Source organism: Leucopleurus acutus, assembly GCF_964270905.1.
Source record: "Leucopleurus acutus genome assembly, chromosome: 13".
Lineage (NCBI taxonomy): Eukaryota > Metazoa > Chordata > Mammalia > Artiodactyla > Delphinidae > Leucopleurus > Leucopleurus acutus.
This window is the reverse complement of record NC_139155.1, coordinates 83,276,861-83,296,404: the sequence shown is the minus strand read 5'-3', so window position 1 is coordinate 83,296,404 and position 19,544 is coordinate 83,276,861. Positions and strand designations below refer to the sequence as shown.

Here is a 19,544-nt window from a genome sequence, read left to right as displayed (position 1 = left end):
ATCTAAGAGACCCAAACAAGGACCAGCCAGCTGAGCCCAGTCAACCCACAGAACCATGAGAGAGAACGCAATGGTGATTGTTTTAAGCCACTAAATCTTGTGGTGGTTTGTGACACAGCACTAGATAACTAAAACAGAGACCCCAGCTACAAGGACAAACAGTGAGACAAAGACAAACAGTGAGAGTGCCAAATTCTAACCACTAGACCACCAGGGATGGATGGATAAACAAGGTCCTACTGTATAGCACAGGGAACTATATTCAATATCCTGTGGTAAACCATAATGGAAAAGAACATGAAAAAGAATATATATATGTGTATAACTGAGTCATTTTGCTATACAGCAGAAACCAAACACAACATTGTAAATCAACTATACTTCAATTAAAAAAAAAAGGCAAACAGTGAATTAACATCTCTGGGGTTTCTGATCTGTAAAATGGAGATGGTGATCATAATAGGACATCTCACAGGGTTTTTGGGAGGATTAAATGAGATCACGTAGGCACAATCTCTTAGCCTCATGCCTGGCAAAAAGCAAGCATTTGATAAAGGACAGCTATTGTTATTAGTATTTTTTTTAAATAAATTTATTTTATTTCTTTATTTTTGGCTGAGTTGGGTCTTTGTTGCTGCGCGCGGGCTTTCTCTAGTTGCGGTGAGCGTGGGCTACTCTTCGTTGCAGTGCCTGGGCTTCTCATTGTGGTAGCCTCTCTTGTTGTGGAGCACGGGCTCTAGGCACGCGGGCTTCAGTAGTTGCGTCACACAGGCTCAGTAGTTGTGGCTCATGGACTCTAGAGTGCAGGCTCCATAGTTGTGGCGCACGGGCTTAGCCGCTCCGCGGCATGTGGGATCCTCCCGGACCAGGGATTGAACCCATATCCCTGCACTGGCAGGCGGACTCTCAACCACTGCGCCACCAGGGAAGCCCTGCTATTGTTATTTTTAATTTTAAAAAGTAGTTCCGTCCCGTTCAGGGGCACATTCCAGTTGTAATAAGAGAACTAGGCATGGAGATTCGAGTTAATTGTGAAAGTCACAAATGTTAAGCGGAATTTCCCCCAAACTTGGTAGAATCACTGCCTGAGCAGTTGAAATGATTCACTGGAACAAGTTTCTGTACAACTCATGCACTAGTAAGAAAAAAAAAAATACATAAAAGGACAGGAGCAAGACAAAACATGCCCACAGCACAATCGGAAGACAGGAAATTCCATAGCAGGGCCAGAGTCCAGGGAGGCCGGGATTGACATTCTGTCTGAGTAGTTGTGGACCTGGATTTAGAATCCTAGGGTGTGAGAACTGGAAAGAAGCTGGAAGATGGTCTCATCCCCCACTTTATACATGAGGAAGCTCAGGGGTTAAGAGGTTTCACGGCTAATGATGGAGTGAGAAAAAGGCATCCAGGGCCTCCAATTTCTCTCTTTTTTTCAAACGTAACAGTATCTATTGTTGTTCTTTCCTAATTTTATCCGTGGTATTGGGGTTTTTTTGTTTTCGTTTTTTAAGATTTTTTTGATGTGGACCATTTTTAAAGTCTCTATTGAATTTGTTATAATATTGCTTCTGTTTTATGTTTTGGTTTTTTGGCCGCGAGGCACGTGGAACCTTAGCTCCCCGACCAGGGATGGAACCCGCACCCCCTGCATTGGAAGGCGAAGTCTTAACCGCTGGACTGCCAGGGAAGTCCCCTATGACTTTTTATTTCTTTTTAAAAAGCAAATATTGGGCTTCTCTTGTGGTGCAGTGGTTAAGAATCCGCCTGCCAATGCAGGGGGCACGGGTTCAAGCCCTGGTCCGGAAAGATCACACATGTCACAGAGCAACGAAACCCATGGGTCACAACTACTGAGCCTGCGAGCCACAACTATCGAAGCCCATGCGCCTAGAGCCTGTGCTCCGCAACAAGAGGCGCCACCGCAATAAGTCCACGCACTGCAACGAAGAGTAGCCCTGCTCGCCACAACTAGAGAAAGCCCACGCCCAGCAACGAAGACCCAATGCAGTCAAAAAAAAAAAGAAAAAAAGGAAATATTATGAAATAACTTAGAAACGGAGGATCCCTTGCAAATTCCAGTTCCCCAAAATAACTATCGTGAATAGTCAGGTTTTCTGACTCTTAGTTAATAAAGGCACTTAGGGTTTAGTTTAGGGTTACTTAGGGTTACTTTATGAATGTCATTGACAAGTCCACATGCATCCAAGAAGGGAGCAGGATATTCACAGGCAGCAAGGACGGGAAGCAAATACTAGTCATTTCACTAGAGTCTAACTACAGCCACATAATGTGACCTCAACCCAGTACAGCCTTCTAGAAGGGGCAATAATATAATAAGAGGCAGTGTAGTATAATGGTTAGGGACACAGGCCTTGAAGCCAGGGCCAGATTCAAATCTTATTAGCTGTGCAGCCTTGGATAGATGACCAACCTCTCTGAGCTTCCTCATTTTGATACTGGAATCAGTAACAGTCCCTACCTCATGGACTGAAGTCAGGTGAAAACAGGATAATGTATTTCAGATAATGATGGGACTTCCCTGGCGGTCCAGTGGTTAAGACTCCGCGCTTCCACTGCGGGGGGCACAGGTTCAATCACTGGTGGGGGAACTAAGATCCTGCATGCCGAACAGCACGACCAAATAAATAAAGAAATAAAAATAAAGCGCTGAGTGTGGCGTCTGGCACAAAGGAAGCTCCTTCTACCGGGGGTGCCAACACCATCTTCATCATCGTCAAGTGCCACTGCCTCCTGTGTGAGTCTAACATTAGATCATCCTGACTGCCGTTTCCTGGGAGGAGTCTACAAATCCCTATCGTGGAACCTGGGTGTGAAACTAAAGAAGATGTCCTACTTCTCACTCAAAGTAGAAGCAACACAACTCAGAACCTCTTGCATGGCAAGAATTCATCAGACCAAAATACTACAGGGTGGAAATGTTCTGTAGTGTTACACCCAATTATATTGAAAAGCAAAGAAATGATGTGTGCAACGATGACCTGCTGCAAGGCAGGGGTCAAAGTCTTTTTACATTCTCTAAGTTTAATTTTCCAAAAATGGGGGCTTTTAAAATATTACGTGCATCGTGGGGGAGGTTGTGTGCGTGTGGGGACAGCTGGCATACCGCTGGTATATATACGCTCTGTACTTTCCACTCAGTTTTACTGGGAACCTAAAACTGCTCTAAAAAATAAAGCTTATTAATTTTAGTAAGTCACGTGCTCAACAATAAATTACTTACTTGAGCAAGAAGCCATCTCAAAATCTAACACAAACAAAGAAAAAAAACTAACTTATTGTAACATACCACTGGCAACCCAACTGGGTTCAAGTTTTCAAGCATCTTATGAAATGGCATGCTGCTCTCAGATAGCTTCTTTTTCCCCTTAGCTGGGGATTAATTGCAGGGTTCTGGTGTAGAAAAGCAACCCATGTTTTACAAAGAAGATGGCATGGAAACATCAAATGCAACACATCTGTCCTCATAAAATACTAGACAATTACTGTCCTCTCGGCCTTTCCAAAAAAAAAAACAAAAACCATACACATGCTACTGTTTCCTAAAACATAAGTCTGTTAATATTCCATGCAATTCTTCATGTTTCTGTTGAGCACAGTAAATTATTATTGCTGTTGTTGTTTTGTTTATTATGCAAGGCAACCACATGACAGTGAATTAATTCTCCCATGTTAAGTATTCAATATACAGGCACACAGCCTTCCACATTTCAGTCTGCTTGAATTATGTCATGTCATAATTCACAATGACAGTCTGCTTGCCCAAACGTATTCTTTACATTTAGAAAATTCTGTGGGTTCTTATATGCCCGGGGATTTTTTTTTTGTTATTTGTTTATGCAAACAGCAGGTTGCATAAGGGCCTCGCTGACTTTTTTTTTTTTTTAAAAGCGATTTCGTAGTTTCCTGGTAACCATTCAGTCATCTATTTCAACACCCTGACATGACATAAAGGCGAGTGCTGAACCACAGGTTCGCCACTCAGACCCACACCTTGTTCCCTGAGCGTTCGCTAGGTGAGGCGCTCCCTAAGACCAACGCGATTCACTCATGAACCTGTCCCACCCGCATTTTCTGGAAATAGGCAAGAAGAACTGCTGTGTGTTCCGGGATGATTTCATTGCCAAGGTGCTGCCGCCGGTGGTGGGGCTGGAGTTTGTGTTCGGGCTCCTGGGCAATGGCCTTGCCCTGTGGATCTTCTGCTTCCACCTCAAGTCCTGGAAAGCCAGCCGGGTGTTTCTGTTCAACTTGGCTGTGGCTGACTTCCTCCTGATCATCTGCCTACCTTTCCTGACGGACAACTATGTGAGGAAGTGGGACTGGAGGTTTGGGGAAGTCCCCTGCCGGCTGATGCTCTTCATGTTGGCCATGAACCGCCAGGGCAGCATCATCTTCCTCACGGTGGTGGCCGTGGACAGGTACTTCCGAGTGGTCCATCCCCATCACGCTCTGAACAAGATCTCCAATCGGACGGCGGCGCTCATCTCCTGCCTCTTGTGGGGCATCACTATCGGCCTGACGATGCACCTCCTGTACAAAAAGATGCTGATCAGGAGTCACAATTCGAATCTGTGCAGCAGCTTCAACATCTGCGACACTTTCCGCTGGCACGACGCCATGTTCCTCCTGGAGTTCTTCCTGCCCCTGGGCATCATCCTGTTCTGCTCGGCCAGAATCATCTGGAGCCTGCGGCAGCGACAGATGAACAAGCATGTCAAGATCAGGAGGGCCATCAACTTCATCATGGTGGTGGCCGTCGTCTTCACCATCTGCTTCCTGCCCAGTGTGGCCGCGCGCATACGCATTTTCTGGCTCCTGCGCACCGCTGGTACGGGGAACTGTGACACCTATCGCTCGGTTGACCTGGCGTTTTACATCACCCTCAGCTTCACCTACATGAACAGCATGCTGGACCCTTTGGTGTATTACTTCTCCAGCCCATCTTTCCCCAACTTCTTCTCCACCTTGGTCAACCGCTGCCTATGGAGGAAGGTGCCGGATGAGACCGAGAATAACCGCAGCACAAGTGTCGAGCTCACGGGGGATCTGAGTACTACCAAGAATGTTCCCGACACTTTTAATGGCCAATCCCAGTGAGCCTCAGAGCCCCTCTTATCTGACGCTGGCCTCTCCTTAAAATAACCAAGCCAAGAAGGGAGAGGATCATCAAGGACCAAGCTCTCTGGAGAAGCAGCTGGGCTGGTACACAGAGTAACATCACGAGCCTTGGCCTGTGGTTTCCCAGAACTTCCAGATCCAGAGAATCAGAGTTAGAGAATCGGTCTGGCAGCATAGGCTGCTTGGTTGCAGCGTGTCTCCACCGGGATCTCGGGGGAATGGAGGAAGAAGCTTCTAGGCGTCTGAAACTTCTGTTCAATCTCGGACACTCGCAGAACTGAAGATGGCAAAACTGTCCACATTTCTGCTGCTGGAGAGTTGGAGCCACAGAGACGCCCACTGGCACCTGTGACTCACCAGCCTCTTTCCTTCACCTGCCTGAGACTTTGATGGTTCTCGGCTCCTGGGGCAACGCCTAGCCTGTTTGTGGGCTCCCACTGGGATAAGGAAAGCTAAGTGATTGGAGGGGAATTATTGCTCCTGGAGGGAGCCCAGGCATCATGAAACAAGCCAGGAGGTCACCTGGGTTCCGTGGGACCAATCCATCTTTCAGCTACGCTTTAGCAGAAATGGACCAGACAGAAACTCATAAGCTCTGGTTAGTATCTGAGTTTCCAGTGCTGGTAAAGAGGGGATTTGCCCCAGCAGGGACTGAGCAAAACAGTGTTACTAAGGGAACGGAAATGGCATTTATGTTACAACCTGCAAGGAATCCATTCCTCTCTTGTTTACACAAATTTGAAGGTTGAACTGTTAAAAAGACTTCAGGGAGAGAGCTGCTTGCCACCTCTGTTTGCTTTTATCACTAAAAGGGAAATGCTGCCCAATGGTTAGAGGGGGGAAAGCTTCCTCCTGGTTCATTTGCTTGTGTTTCTATAAGAAATCTACCACTTCAATAAATTTTGCTATGAGACACACAATCTGGTGTTGCATGTGTCTGGGTGATGGTTCACAGACATGGACTTCTTACTTATGTGGAGAATTTTATGTGTTGTTAACCCATAAAATTTTCAACCAGGTTGCCCTGGTAGAAAAATACCACATACTGTAAAGTAAGAAAAGGACGTGCCTCTAACCTGCAACCTGAGATAGTTAAGTAAAACTTACATATGCATTCGAACAAAGATGGGAGAGAGCTGGGAGAAGTAAGAGCAATTTAATTCAGAAGGGCAGTACAGACAGGACTGCAAGGGCACTTTGCTCTATTTAGGGCTTGGTGAATGTTGCTGTGAGTATTTGTGTATTAAAAAAGAAATCCAGCCAGACTGGGGGAGGAGAGAACTTCCTGTGGAATGGTTTCAGTTCCCAATTCTGGGATGGAAAGGAGACGTACTGGTTTGAGTCTGTGATCGGTCCAGGTTTCTGTTACGCTTTCACTTCCACTCAGTTCTTTAGCAAGATGAGGCTTGCTTTGGCATTGTGGCTCGGATGCCAATAAGAAATGCAGATACTCAGCCTCCCAGCCATGGCTGAATGGCAGTAAAGGAAGAACGATGAACCTTCTTGAGGTTCTGAAGTGTTTTTTGATCAGTGTGCTTGTCTGTTTTTTCAATTAACTCCTAGAGACAGAAAGTTAAAAGCAGAGATCACCTTCTTAAAGAGGAACAGATGAGCAGAGCTGAGCTCAGAGGAAAGCAGGGATTCCCCCAGCCCCAGATGCATGAGTCAGCAGGGAACCCAGTTGTGAAACTCCAACCTGTTCAGAACTAACAACCCACATCCGTCCTTTCGTTCATTCATCCCATCAGCTTTTATGTATTAAGCACCAGCTGTGTGCTGTTGTGTTCTGAGTGGTTGATGGAAATAGAGCAAGGAATAAGGTCCCCAGGACCCTCTTCTCATAGAACTCACATTCAACGTGGGGAGGCGGACAGAAAAGAAGTAGACAAATAAATGGAAAGGGAGCTTGGGATGTCTATGAGGACTCTGAAGCCAACAAAGCAGGGTGACAGGCTAAAAAGGGGGTGGGACTGGGATGACTGGGAAGTGACCTGGAGCTGAGCAATGAATAACAAGACAGAGCAAACAGTGCAAAAATCTGGAGGAAGGGCATTCTAGGCAGAGGGGATGGTAAGTGCAAAGGCCCTGAGGTGTGTGAGAGTATTAGTCTCTTAGGGCTGCATAGCAAAGTACCACAAATTTGGTGGCTTAAAAAAACAAAAATTTAGGGTTTCCCTGGCAGCGCAGTGGTTAAGAATCTGCCTGCCAATTCAGGGGACACAGGTTCGAGCCCTGGTCTGGGAAGCTCCCACACGCCGCAGAGCAGCTAAGCCTGTGCGCCACAACTACTGAGCCTGCTCTCTACAGCCCACGAGCCACAACTACTGAGCCTGTGTGCCACAACTACTAAAGCCCGCGCGCCTAGAGCCTGTGCTCTGCAACAAGAGAAGCCACTGCAATGAGAAGCCCTTGCACTGCAACGAAGAGTAGCCCCCGCTCATCGTCACTAGAGAAAGCCCACGCACAGCAACGAAGACCCAACGCATCCAAAAATAAATAAATAAATAAATAATGTAAAAAGAAAAGAATGAAATAATGCCATTTGCAACAACATGGATGGACCTAGAGATTATCATATTAAATGAAGTACGTCAGACAAAGACAAATACTGTATGATATCATTTATATGTGGAATCTAAAATATGACACAAATGAACTTATTTATGAAACAGGAACAGACACAGACATTGAAAACAAACATATAGTTACCAAAGGGGAGAGGGGGTGGGGGAGGGATAAATTAGGAGTTTGGGTTTAGCAGATACAAACTATATATAAAATAGATAAACAAGGTCCTACTGTATAGCACAGGGAAGTGTATTCAATATCCTATAATAAATCATAATGGAAAAGAATATGTATAACTGAATCACTTTGCTGTGTATCTGAAATGAACACAACATTGTAATCAACTACTTCAATTTAAAAAAAAGAGAGAGAGAGCAGTCTCCTAAATACTTCTGTTTCCCTGTCCAGGAGAATGCCAACATTAATTTTAATAAACTTATTTATTTTATTTTTGGCTGCGTTGGGTCTTCGTTGCTGCATGCGGGCTTTCTCTAGTTGCGGTGAGCGGGGTTTACTCTTCGTCGCGATGCAAGGGCTTCTCATTGTGGTGGCTTCTCTTGTTGCGGAGCATGGGCTCTAGGTACACAGGCTTCAGTAGTTGTGGATCGCGGGTTCTAGAGCGCAGCCTCAGTAGTTGCAGCGCACGGGCTTAGTTGCTCCGCGGCACGTGGGATCTTCCCGGACCAGGGCTCGAACCCGTGTCCCCTGCATTGGCAGGCGGATTCTTAACCACTGTGCCACCAGAGAAGCCCGCCAACATTAATTTTAAAAGGGAGCAAGCAATGACATTCTGGGCTAAACCAATGGCATATTCTACTCAGTCTCAAACTGTGTGTGGTACAACGTGTGAGTGTGTGAGTGTGTGTGTGTGTGTGTGTAACTATATGTATGCATGTCTGTGTGTCTATATACATATTGGAAGGGGCAGTTATCATCATTTACACATCTCTTTTTCATTACTTCCTCTATATTTTGGAGGGTACCATTTCTTGGGGTCATGAGTTCCATGAGTTTACTCTCTGCAATGTAAAAAAGTAGGACTTCCTTTTAGCTGCTCCCAAAGAAATGCCCTGGGACTTCCCTGGTGGTCCAGTGGTTAAGACTCCTCGCTTCTACTGCAGGGGGTGCGGGTTCAGTCCCTGGTCGGGGAACTAAGATCCCGCATGGTGTAGGTTAAAAAAAAAAAGGGGGGGATTACCCCTAAGTCCAGAACCATAAAATCAGGGGTACAAAATTGTCTTTGTTTCTGATTTTATGAACTCTCTTACTTTTCCAAGTTTATTAGCCTATCTGCCCCAGGGCACCTTGCCTGACGGGAGGGGATTTAAACTGCACCTAGTATTCTGGTCCTTAACATGCCTTTTGGTTTAATAGTCAAAATACTTCCTGATTATGGTCTGTCAATCCGCTGACCTTCCTGCTTACAACAAGCAGTTGGATTCACAGACGGTCCATCAAGCCCAGCTCGCCTCTCTCTTCTCCCACTTTGCTTCTACAATCAGAATTTAGCTGAGGGATTCGGTTAACCACAGTGCCTTGGTGAAGCCACTAGGTACTGGAAATTGACCAATTACCAACCAACAGAAATATGGATCATCGCCTGCTCCCCCATCCTTTGGATCAAATTGGCGACTTCTTCAAATTGGAAAGGAAATTTTGATGAAATTCTTCAATCGTTGAGGCCGGGTTGTTTGTGTTACTGGAAATTCCTCTTTTTTTATTTTTGTCCTTTCTCATGGTAGGGAGAAGATGCCTTACTATAACTGTTTAACTCCAAGTGCTTATGGATGAAGTAACTGAAACACACTTAAATTAACTTAAGCAAAAAAATTAAAGAGAGAAGAAATATAGCGGTGTTTCTCACAGAAACTAAGAGAGAATTCAACCAGGCGTGGGCAGACCCAGGACACCAGCGCACAGCTCTTCACCCACCTCTTAACCATGAACATGATTCAACCCTTAATACCTGTGTCTCTCAGGTCAGATTCTCATTAGAAATAATCTGATTGGTCCCAAACCACATTTTATAAAAGGGTCATTAGGACAACAATCACATGGCTGCTGTGTAAAGGTTTTTTTTTTTTTTTTCCAGTTTTCTGGAGATATAATTGACATGCAGCACTGCAGAAGTTTAAGGTATAAGCATAATGATTTGACTTACATACAACATGAAATAATGATCATGATAAGTTTAGTAAATTATCATCATATATAGATACAAAATTAAAGAAACAGAAAAAAATTTTCCTGTGATGAGAACTCTTAGGATTTACTTTCTTAACAACTTTCATCTATAACATACAGCAGAGTTAATTATATCTGCCGTGTTATACATCACATCCCTAAGAATTATTTATCTTATAACTGGTAGTTTGTACCTTTGACTATCTTCATCCAATTCCCCCTCCCCCACAGCCTTCCTCTAGTAACTACTAAAGGGTATTTTAATTTTTAAATATTAATTAATTAATTTATTTATTTTTGGCTGCATTGGGTCTTCATTGCCGCGCGTGGGCTTTTCTCTGGTTGCGGCGAGCAGGGGCTACTCTTCGTTGCGGCGCGCCGGCTTCTCATTGCGGTGGCTTCTCTTGTTGCAGAGCATGGGCTCCAGGCGCGCGGGCCTCAGTAGCTGTGGCACGTGAGCTCATTAGTTGTGGCTCGAGGGCTCTAGAGCACAGGCTCAGTAGCTGTGGCGCATGGACTTAGTTGCTCCGCGGCATGTGGGATCTTCCCAGAGCAGGGCTCGAACCCGTGTCCCCTGCATTGGCAGGCGGATTCTTAACCACTGTACCACCAGGGAAGTCGCTAAAGGGTATTCTTAAACTACTGTTTATGTGAACTCATGCTGACTGCCAGGCGTTCCTCAGATAACATTTCAGACCACCGCCCACATCACTCGCTTAAAAACCACGTTTGCACTTTCAGCAGACTTGATCTCAATTCTCTTGCTTCCAAAATTTCTGCCACGTTACAAAACTCTGGAGAACAGACAGGTAATCAGCCAACCTTGAGGAAGAAATGCAGTTCAAACTGCCCTAAACCCAAACAGATGTGGACCTCCAGATGTTGACTGCTAGAGCCCTTCCGAAGGCCTTCCTAGAGAATTAAAATCTTTGCAATTTTATATATTACTTAATAAACTCGAGTCCAAGACATACTCTTTGGCAGGCTTAGCTGTGGTGAGTACCTAGCCATGACATTCTGTTCACTGAGTTCTGCGTCTGCTATGACACAGGAAACATGGCTATTTTTACAGCCCGGTGCTGGGTTCTCTTGGGGCTCAAATTTAAGATTTGGTCACCCTCTGTCTCTTCAGGGAGAAGGGATTTGCATGTGGCATTACAAACATCAGGCCTGATCACAGTCGCATGGCCCTGTCTTATGAAAGGCAAGCACTTCTAGGCTCTTAACAAATACTGATATACTGGGCACTGGCCAGTATATAGAGAGATTTACGGGCATCAATAGGTACTGGGAACAGTACATGACATTTCCAATGCAACTGAAAAGAAGAGAAAACTGCCTACTGATGTCATCAGGTTGAAAGACAGTGGGTTTCTTTTCATTGTGCTTACAAAATATCCCTCCTTTGGAATACAATGCTTCAGTAGGAAAATGGTATTGATTCATTTTTTATTTCAGTAAAACAACATGAGGCAAAGATTGGCTCATAATTAGAGAGATGCTTCATTTAGCATCATTTGATCGCTATCAATTATTGTATGGAAGATTTCCTCCACGCCGTCGGCCAGACACTATGCCTAGTGTTTTCCATAGGTGATCTCGTTTCATCCTTTCAGTAACTTCATAGGGTAAGTGCTATTCCATTTCACAGATACGGGAACTGAGGTCCAGGGAGTTTGAATAATTTGCCAAAGGTCATAGGACCTGTAAGTGATGAACCGAGGGAACAAATATAGGCAGTCTGACCCCAGAGTCTTTGCCTTTAAAGTTCCGAAACAACGCAAAGTGAGAGATGAGCGACGTGAACTGAAAAAAGTAGGGTGAGTGCCTTGACCCATTAGGGGTCAATAAATCCAGAACTTTTCAGGCTGCCCGACCATTAGGGATCTCCCAGGTCCAGGCTGAGCTCATGTACTTAAGCTGCCAGGCACCATGCTTGGCACTGAGTGGATCAATAAATGTTAGCTTCCCTTCTTCCAAAGCTCACTGGTGACTGAGCTCTTTCTTCCTTGTTGAATATTCTTCTCGTCTTTCTAATGAAGCTACCATCTCACGAGGAGGCAGGTAAACGATGTTCAGTGCAACAGTGTTTGTAATAGTGAAAACCAGGAAACAACCTAAGTGTCCATTAGAAGGGGAACAGATAAACAGCAATACAGGCACCCAGTGGAATACTATCAATACATAGCAGGGAAGAAAAAAATGAACCAGAGTTACCTGTATCAATAGAACTGAACCTTGAGCATAACATCTAGAGCAAAGAGCAAGTTGCCAAAAGATACATGTAATATGATAACATTTTAAAAACTGTTTAAAATATGCTAAACGAAATAACATGGATTTTGGAAGCATCCGTATGTAACAAAACAAAAATCATGGAAGAGAAGGAGGCATAGCAGCTGCAAGATACAGAGGACCCCTGTGGAGGAAGGAGGAGCACTTGATTGGGGGGAGGCCTCAACTGTCTCTGTAACGCTTTTACTTTATTTTAGAAGAAGGATCTGCAAATGTCCTTCAAAGGGGGAATGGTTAAACAGCCTGGGACACGTGCATGCCATGGAATACTACTTAGCAATGAAAAGAAATAGACTATTTGACACATGTAGCAATTGGGGTGGATTTTAATGGCATTATGCTAAGGGGAAAAAAAAAAAGACCAATCTTAAAGAGTTTCATACTGTATGATCCCATTTATGTAACATGCTTGAAATGACAAAATCATAAAGAAGACAAATAGGGAATTCCCCGGCAGTCCAGTGGTTAGGACTTTATGCTCTCACTGCCGAGGGCCCAGGTTCAATCCCTGGTCGGGGAACTAAGATCCCGCAAGCTGAGCGGTGCAGCCAAAATAAAATAAAATAAAAATTAAGAAGATGAATAGATCAGTGGTTGCTAAGGGTTAAAGAGGAGGGAGTGGGCATTGTACAGTATGAGGGTGTTCCCTCATGGTGGCAGAACCATCTGTATCTTTTTTTTTTTTTTTTTTGCGGTACATGGGCCTCTCACCATTGCGGCCTCTCCCGCTGCAGAGCACAGGCTCGGGAGGTGCAGGCTCAGCGGCCATGGCTCATGGGCCCAGCCACTCCGTGGCATGTGGGATCTTCCCGGACCGTGGCACGAACCCGTGTCCCCTGCATCGGCAGGCGGACTCTTAACCACTGTGCCACCAGGGAAGCCCCCATCTGTATCTTAAATGTGGTGGTGGTTATACAAATCTCCATATGTAGTAAAATGTCATAGAATTAAAACAAAGACATACAAGAAGCAGAAGGATTGTTAAGTCTGGGTGGTAGGAACACAAATTGTGTTATTGGTTTTTGATCTTTGTGAGTAGGAGGTTGTATACACACATGATCAGGTTACCTGATGGGACTATGGGGCAGATGCTACAATTCAGGCCCTCTCTCTCCATGTTCAGTTTTTCCTCCACCTTCTTTTGCATCCCTCAAAATACCCACAAATGTCCTTTATGTTTTAAAGATTTTATGGCTGGCAACTTGGGAAACTCATAAAGGGTAGCCCAAAATTAGCTTGTTTATGAAACCATAAGGTTAAAAACTCTTACAAAATGAAATAAGGGACTTCCCTGGTGGTCCAGTGGGTAAGATTCCACACTCCAAATGCAGGGGGCCCAGGTTTGATCCCTGGTCAGGGGAACTAGATCCCGCATGCATGTCCCAACTAAGAGTCCACATGCAGCAACTAAGACTCGGCTCAGGGCTTCCCTGGTGGCACAGTGGTTAAGAATCCACCTGCCAATGTAGGGGACACAAGTTCAAGCCCTGGTCCGGGAAGATCCCACATGCCGTGGAGCAACTAAGCCCGTGCACCACAACTACTGAGCCTGCACTCTAGGTCCTGCGAGCCACAACTACCGATCCTGCATGCCACAACTACTGAAGCCCATGCTCCTAGAGCCCGTGCTCCGCAACAAGAGAAGCCACCACAATGAGAAGCCTGCACACCACAACGAAGAGTAGCCCCCGCTCGCCACAAATAGAGAAAGCCTGCGTGCAGCAATGAAGACCCAATGCAGCCCAAAATAAATAAATTTAAAAAAACAAGGAAAAAGACTTGGCGCAGCCTAAGTAAATAATAAATAAATAGACAAATAAATATTTTTAAAAAATGAACCTGGAAAACATAACGTGAAAGTCAGATACAAAGGGCCACATACTGTATAATCCCATTTGTATGAAATGTCCAGAAGAAGCAAATCCATAGAGACAGAAGGCAGACTGTGGTTGCCAGGGGCTGGGGGAGGGGAGATGGGGTGTGACTGCTAAAGGGCAGGGGGTTTCTTTTTTGGGTGATGAAAATGTTTTGGAACTAGATAGAGGTGATGGCTGTACAACACTGAGAATGTACTAAATGCCACTAAACCGTTCACTTTAAAATGGTTCATTTTGGGCTTCCCTGGTGGCGCCGTGGTTAAGAATCCACCTGCCAACGTAGGGGACATGGGTTCGAGCCCTGGTCCGGAAAGATCTCACATGCTGCGGAGCAACAAAGCCCTTGCGCCACAACCACTGAGCCTGCGCTCTAGAGCCCACAAACCACAGCTACTGAGCCCGTGCGCCACAACTACTGAAGCCCGCGCGCCTAGAGCCCGTGCTCCGCAACAAGAGAAGCCAACGCAATGAGAAGCCCGTACACTGCAACAAAGAGTAGCCCCTGCTCACCACAACTAGAGAAAGCCCGCACACAGCAATGAAGACCCAACGTGGCCAAAAATAAATAAATTAAATAAATTAAAATAAATAAATAAATAAAATAAAATGGTTCGTTTTATGTTATGTTAATTTCACGTGATTTAAAAAAGAAAACTGTTACAACTCTATAGAGTAGCTGCCCCTCTTCTCTAGCTCATCCTCTCTCCCATCCCCCACTCTCTGTCCCCAGTCCTCTCCTGGGTCAGGCAAGATCCCTGCCCCAGAGGGGGTGGTCTGAGGATGGACTTAGAGTGGAATACTAGGTATGAGCCAGTGTCTTATGATTTCTGGTCGTTTCTAGCCTGGGTAGTTCTCGTATAAACATTTTCCTCAGTTTCACTGAATACAACTCCTTAGAGCAAGACATAAACCAGGGTGTCTGTTATGAGCTGATTTGTGTCCCCCTCCACCCAAATTGCTATGTTGAAGCCCTAACCTCCAGTACTCTTTTTTTTCTTTTTTAATATTTATTTATTTGGTTGGGTCAGGTCTTAGTTGTGGCAGGTGGGCTCCTTTGTTGAGGCTTGCCAGCTCCTTAGTTGTGGCATGTGAACTCTTAGTTGCGGCATGCATGTGGGATCTATTTCCCAGACCAGGGATCAAACCCGGGCCCCCTGCATTGGGAGCACAGAGTCTTAACCACTGTACCACCAGGGAAGTCCCTCCAGTACCTCTTAATGTGACTGTATTTGAACAAGGGGTGTTAAAGAGGTAATTAAATGAAAATGAGGTCATTAGGGGTGGGGCCCTAATTCAATAGGACTGGTGCCTTTATAAAAAGAGGACACAGAGATTAGGACACAGATGTGCACAGAGGGAAGACCATGCGAGGACAGGGGGAAGACGGCTGTCTACAAAGCGAGGGGAGAGGTCTCAGAACAAGTAACTCTACCCACTCCTTGATCTTGGACTTCTGGCCTTCAGAACTGTGAGAAAATAAAATTTCTGTTGTTTAAGCCACCCAGGCTGTAAAACTTTGATAAGGTGGCCCGAGCAAACTCGCACAGCGTCTGATCGTCTTTGTCCTATGCCGCCGTCAGCCAGTGTTTTCAGAGCTCAGCTGGAATGCCATGTGTTTATTTAAAACCACTTATCACCTATAAATTAGAATAGAATTTCACATAAGGCCTCTTGTGCTACACAGCAGAGAAATTCAACTTAAAAAAAGTAGAAGAATAACATTAAAGACAGGTTGACTTTTCACAGGCAAACATTGCCCAACTGCCTCTTCTCTCTCTTCAGCTATCTTTTGTTTAATGATGGAAACCAATCTCAAAATTCATTAAAATGCATATTTTTAAAAAACTGAGAGAAAAAAAAATCACACTTCTCTCTGAGGTTCCCACAGAAGCTGACATTTCAGTCATGATTTCAAAAAAAAATTTTTTTTAAACGGAACAACTAAAATTATTATAGTCCATCCAGAAAAAAATTGCTGAATAGTCTTATCTACTGTTATCATTTCTAACAAAGAATATTCCCATAAAGCTCCTAAAAATTATCCTTCTAAAACAAAAATTGAACCATGCCTCTTTGCCTAACCTCAAAAACCTTCAATTATCAAAAGAATAGAGTTCCGACTCAGCACAGTCTTTGCTGCCAGGCTACCTGGTATCAATGTGGGGTGGAGGTGAAAGAGAATGGCTTTTGGAATGAGATGTTTCTGGGTTGAAATTCCAGCTTTCCCACTCATTGGCCAGGTGCTGGGGGTGCAGAGAGGATGACAGAGGTCCTGGGCTTAGGATCCTTACAGCTACAGATATTTTATACTGAAATATAATTCCCATGCTATAAAATTCATCTTTTTTTTTAGGTCATTTACGTTATTGAATATCTTGTGTACTTTCTTATAGTCTTAATTCAAGAGACTTTCTTTCAGATACATGCCTAAAAAGCCTGAGAACAGCAGGACAGCCAGGGCACAAAATTCAAACTCCTGCCTGGGCCCTTCCTATGTCTTTCCCATTGAGGACTAAGCCAGCACTTCCCCTCTATCTCAACAGCCCAGTGATCCATCCTTTATAGCTGACAGAGTGAAATAAAATGGAATCTGGGAGAACCAACCAGTTGACAGAGGGAAGCCAGAGAAACTCCCAAGAGAGATGGTCCAGCTGATTCTGGAAGCCACAGCAGGTCCCTGGGTATGGCTGCATGCTGGCAGAGGTGACCAGGATGTCCTGGGTCATAGCCTGGCTCCAGACACAGACTGGATTCCCAGCCACCCAATCCACGCAACCAAGACACCATGCAACTCCCTGAGGATGCTGTCCTCCAGCCCTCAACCACAGTTCACTGACTAAAAACACGAACTAAAAACAGATACTGATGCTTGATCTTAGACAAAAGGCTGAGAAATGATAAATTCATCCTTTTAAAGTACAGTTCAGCCATTTTTATTATTGTATATTCACAAACTTGTGCAAACATCACCACTGTCTAATTCCACAACTTTTTCATCATTCCGCCCCCAAAAACCCCCCATGCCCATTGTCAGTCATGCCCCAGCTCCTGGCAAATACCAATCTACTTTCTATCTCTATATCATTATTATTATTACTATTGTTATTATTGCTGTTGTTGTTATTATTATTATTTTGTGGCCATGCACCACTCAGCTTGAAGGATCTTAGTTCCCTGACTGGGGATTGAACCCGGGCCCTCAGCAGTGAAATCGCAGAGTCCTAACCACTGGACTGCCAGGGAGTTCCCATGATGTATTTTTAAATGAAGAAATGCCATTACAATGTTGGAAAAATTGAGGTAGGGCGATTTGGGCAGGGGGCCTTAAACAGGCTTTCTTCCCCATCTGGTTTGTGACTGTTTGTTCTTCTGAAGTTGAGTCCAACAGTCTTGTGGGACTGAGCCCTTCACCTGTGGGATCTGATGCTAATGAAACAGAGTAGGACCCTGTGGGGACCTCCCGGGTTCAAATCCTTTCTGTGTCCCCTGTTTCTTGTTTGTAGGAAATAGGCTTTATTCAGCCTCCTTGACCTCCCGAGTTCGGAAAGGGCAGATTTGAACAGTTGCTTATCAGGGAAGGGAGGGGATGCAGAAACAAAGGAGAAGCAGTGAAGAAACAATAGTGCAGCCTTGGGGCAGGGTCCTGGTTCCTCCTCAAGGGGTACACAGAACAATATCTTTGAGTTCTTCTGTAGGAACTAAGACCCCCACCCAGGTGGAGGATGGTAACTTCAGGCCAAGCACAAGATTCCTGGGACACTGTCCTGTTACCCCACCACCAACCAATCAGAAGAAAGTCTGCACACAGTGGGAGGTGATGAAGACTCTGACCCCATCCCCAAATGATTTCCCTTTAAAAACTTTCCTGGTCAAGCAGAACATTTGGAGGTGGCTTTTGGACACAAGTCCACCTTCTCCCCAGGTTGCCAGCCTCCTGAATAAAGCAAGTTTTCCTTTCCAACCAACACTTGTCTCTTGAGTATTGGCTTTTGAGTGGCGAGCAGTCAAACCCACATTTGGTAACAGAAGGTGAGTAGAATCTCTACTGAGAGCTAAATGAACAGTCTGGGAGCCCAAGTGCAAGAAATGTCTCCAAACATAGAGCAAAATGATAAGGAAATAGAAATCTGTGGGGAAAGACAAGAGAGTTGGAGGATAGCTCCTGAAGAATGAATGAACACACAATAGGAGTTCCAAAACAAGAATAAGCGACAGATCAACAAATAATAGGAGAAAATGTTCCTGAAATGACTAAAGATCAGCAACTGCAGACTGACAGGGCTCACTGAGTTCCAGACTGATCTGATAAGAGTCATATGTGGGCATATTCTGGTAAAGTCACCGAACCTGAAAGATAACCATCTTACAAGTGTCAAGCAGAAAGCAGAAGATAGTCACAAAGGAAAAAAAGTCAGGCTGGCATTAGATTTTCATCTACGCTATGGAAAGATGACAGTGGACCAGTATCTACAGAAGAGAGAAAGGACTCCGACCCAAGAATCCTCTATCCAGTTTTCAAAATACTTTCCATCTATTGAGGCAAAAGGAGAAGAGTCAAGGATACCCCAAGGATTCAGAGAATATAAGTCCCAGGTCTTCATCTGAGGAAATGACTTGAGAAAAGACTTACCAAACTACAACTACACCTGAAAAGAAAACTGAAAGAAGAAGAAAACAAAAGAGAAAACAGTGTTAAGAACACAGGCATAGGATGTCTTACATCTAAGTGGATCCAGAGAGGGATTTGTGTAACAGAGAAGGACTCTTGAAACCAAATGGACCTCCTCTAAGGGAGTTCTAACAAATACTAAATTATTTCAGCCAAACCTCAGAGACTGGTGAGTGGGGGTGGGGAGGTAAAGGGTCTCATGGGTCTCATTGGGGAAGATGGGAAAGGAAAGGAGGAGAGGGAGGAAGTGAAAGTGTTCTAAAGGTCTCATCTCGGAGGGATGAGGGAGAAGGGGAGGAAACAGATCTAGGAGCTGGGAGGACAGTGCACCTCAGCGTGGGACATGGTGAGTTATAGGCCTCCAATGATCAGGACAAGGAAATTGGCTTTTGCCTAGTTGTAGCCAAGAAAGCAACATGGGTCACCAGCAGCTCTACTGGAGTCATCCAAAAATATTGGCCAGCGTTCTAGCTCTTGCCGCGTCTGCTCAAACCGGCCCAAAGTGGTACAACCTGATCCAGAAATACAGCCTCAATATGTACTGCCAGTGTTTCCGCCAGTACGGGAAGGACATCGGCTTCATTAAGTTGGACTAAGTGTGAACTTCTTGAATGGGTCATCCAGCATATCTACCTTCCTCAGAAACAATACTAACTCTTTGTATGTAAAATAAAAAATTTTAAACTTACCCAAAAGACAAGGAAATTCATCATGAAGGAAATGGAGAGATCTTCTTAACCAAGCCTGGGAACTCAGAAGCTATGAAAGAAAAGATGGGTATTTGACTATGTCAACATTAAAATGTTTTATGTGAC

General features: G+C 44.7%; 1 protein-coding gene and 1 pseudogene across 2 annotated transcripts; both read left to right on the top strand.

Annotated features, from left to right (window-relative positions):
• Positions 1-3,821: 3,821 nt before the first annotated feature.
• On the top strand, positions 3,822-6,043 carry LOC309970347 (hydroxycarboxylic acid receptor 2-like). The gene is given in 2 exon segments (XM_082852676.1): positions 3,822-5,094; positions 5,096-6,043. Coding segments are annotated over 2 exon segments (1,086 nt in total). The 5' UTR covers positions 3,822-4,068; the 3' UTR covers positions 5,156-6,043.
• Positions 6,044-19,145: 13,102 nt separating this feature from the next.
• On the top strand, positions 19,146-19,325 carry LOC309970489 (small ribosomal subunit protein uS14-like; annotated as a pseudogene). The gene has a single exon. The product of its transcript is annotated as a small ribosomal subunit protein uS14-like (transcript).
• The last annotated feature ends 219 nt before the right edge of the window (positions 19,326-19,544 follow it).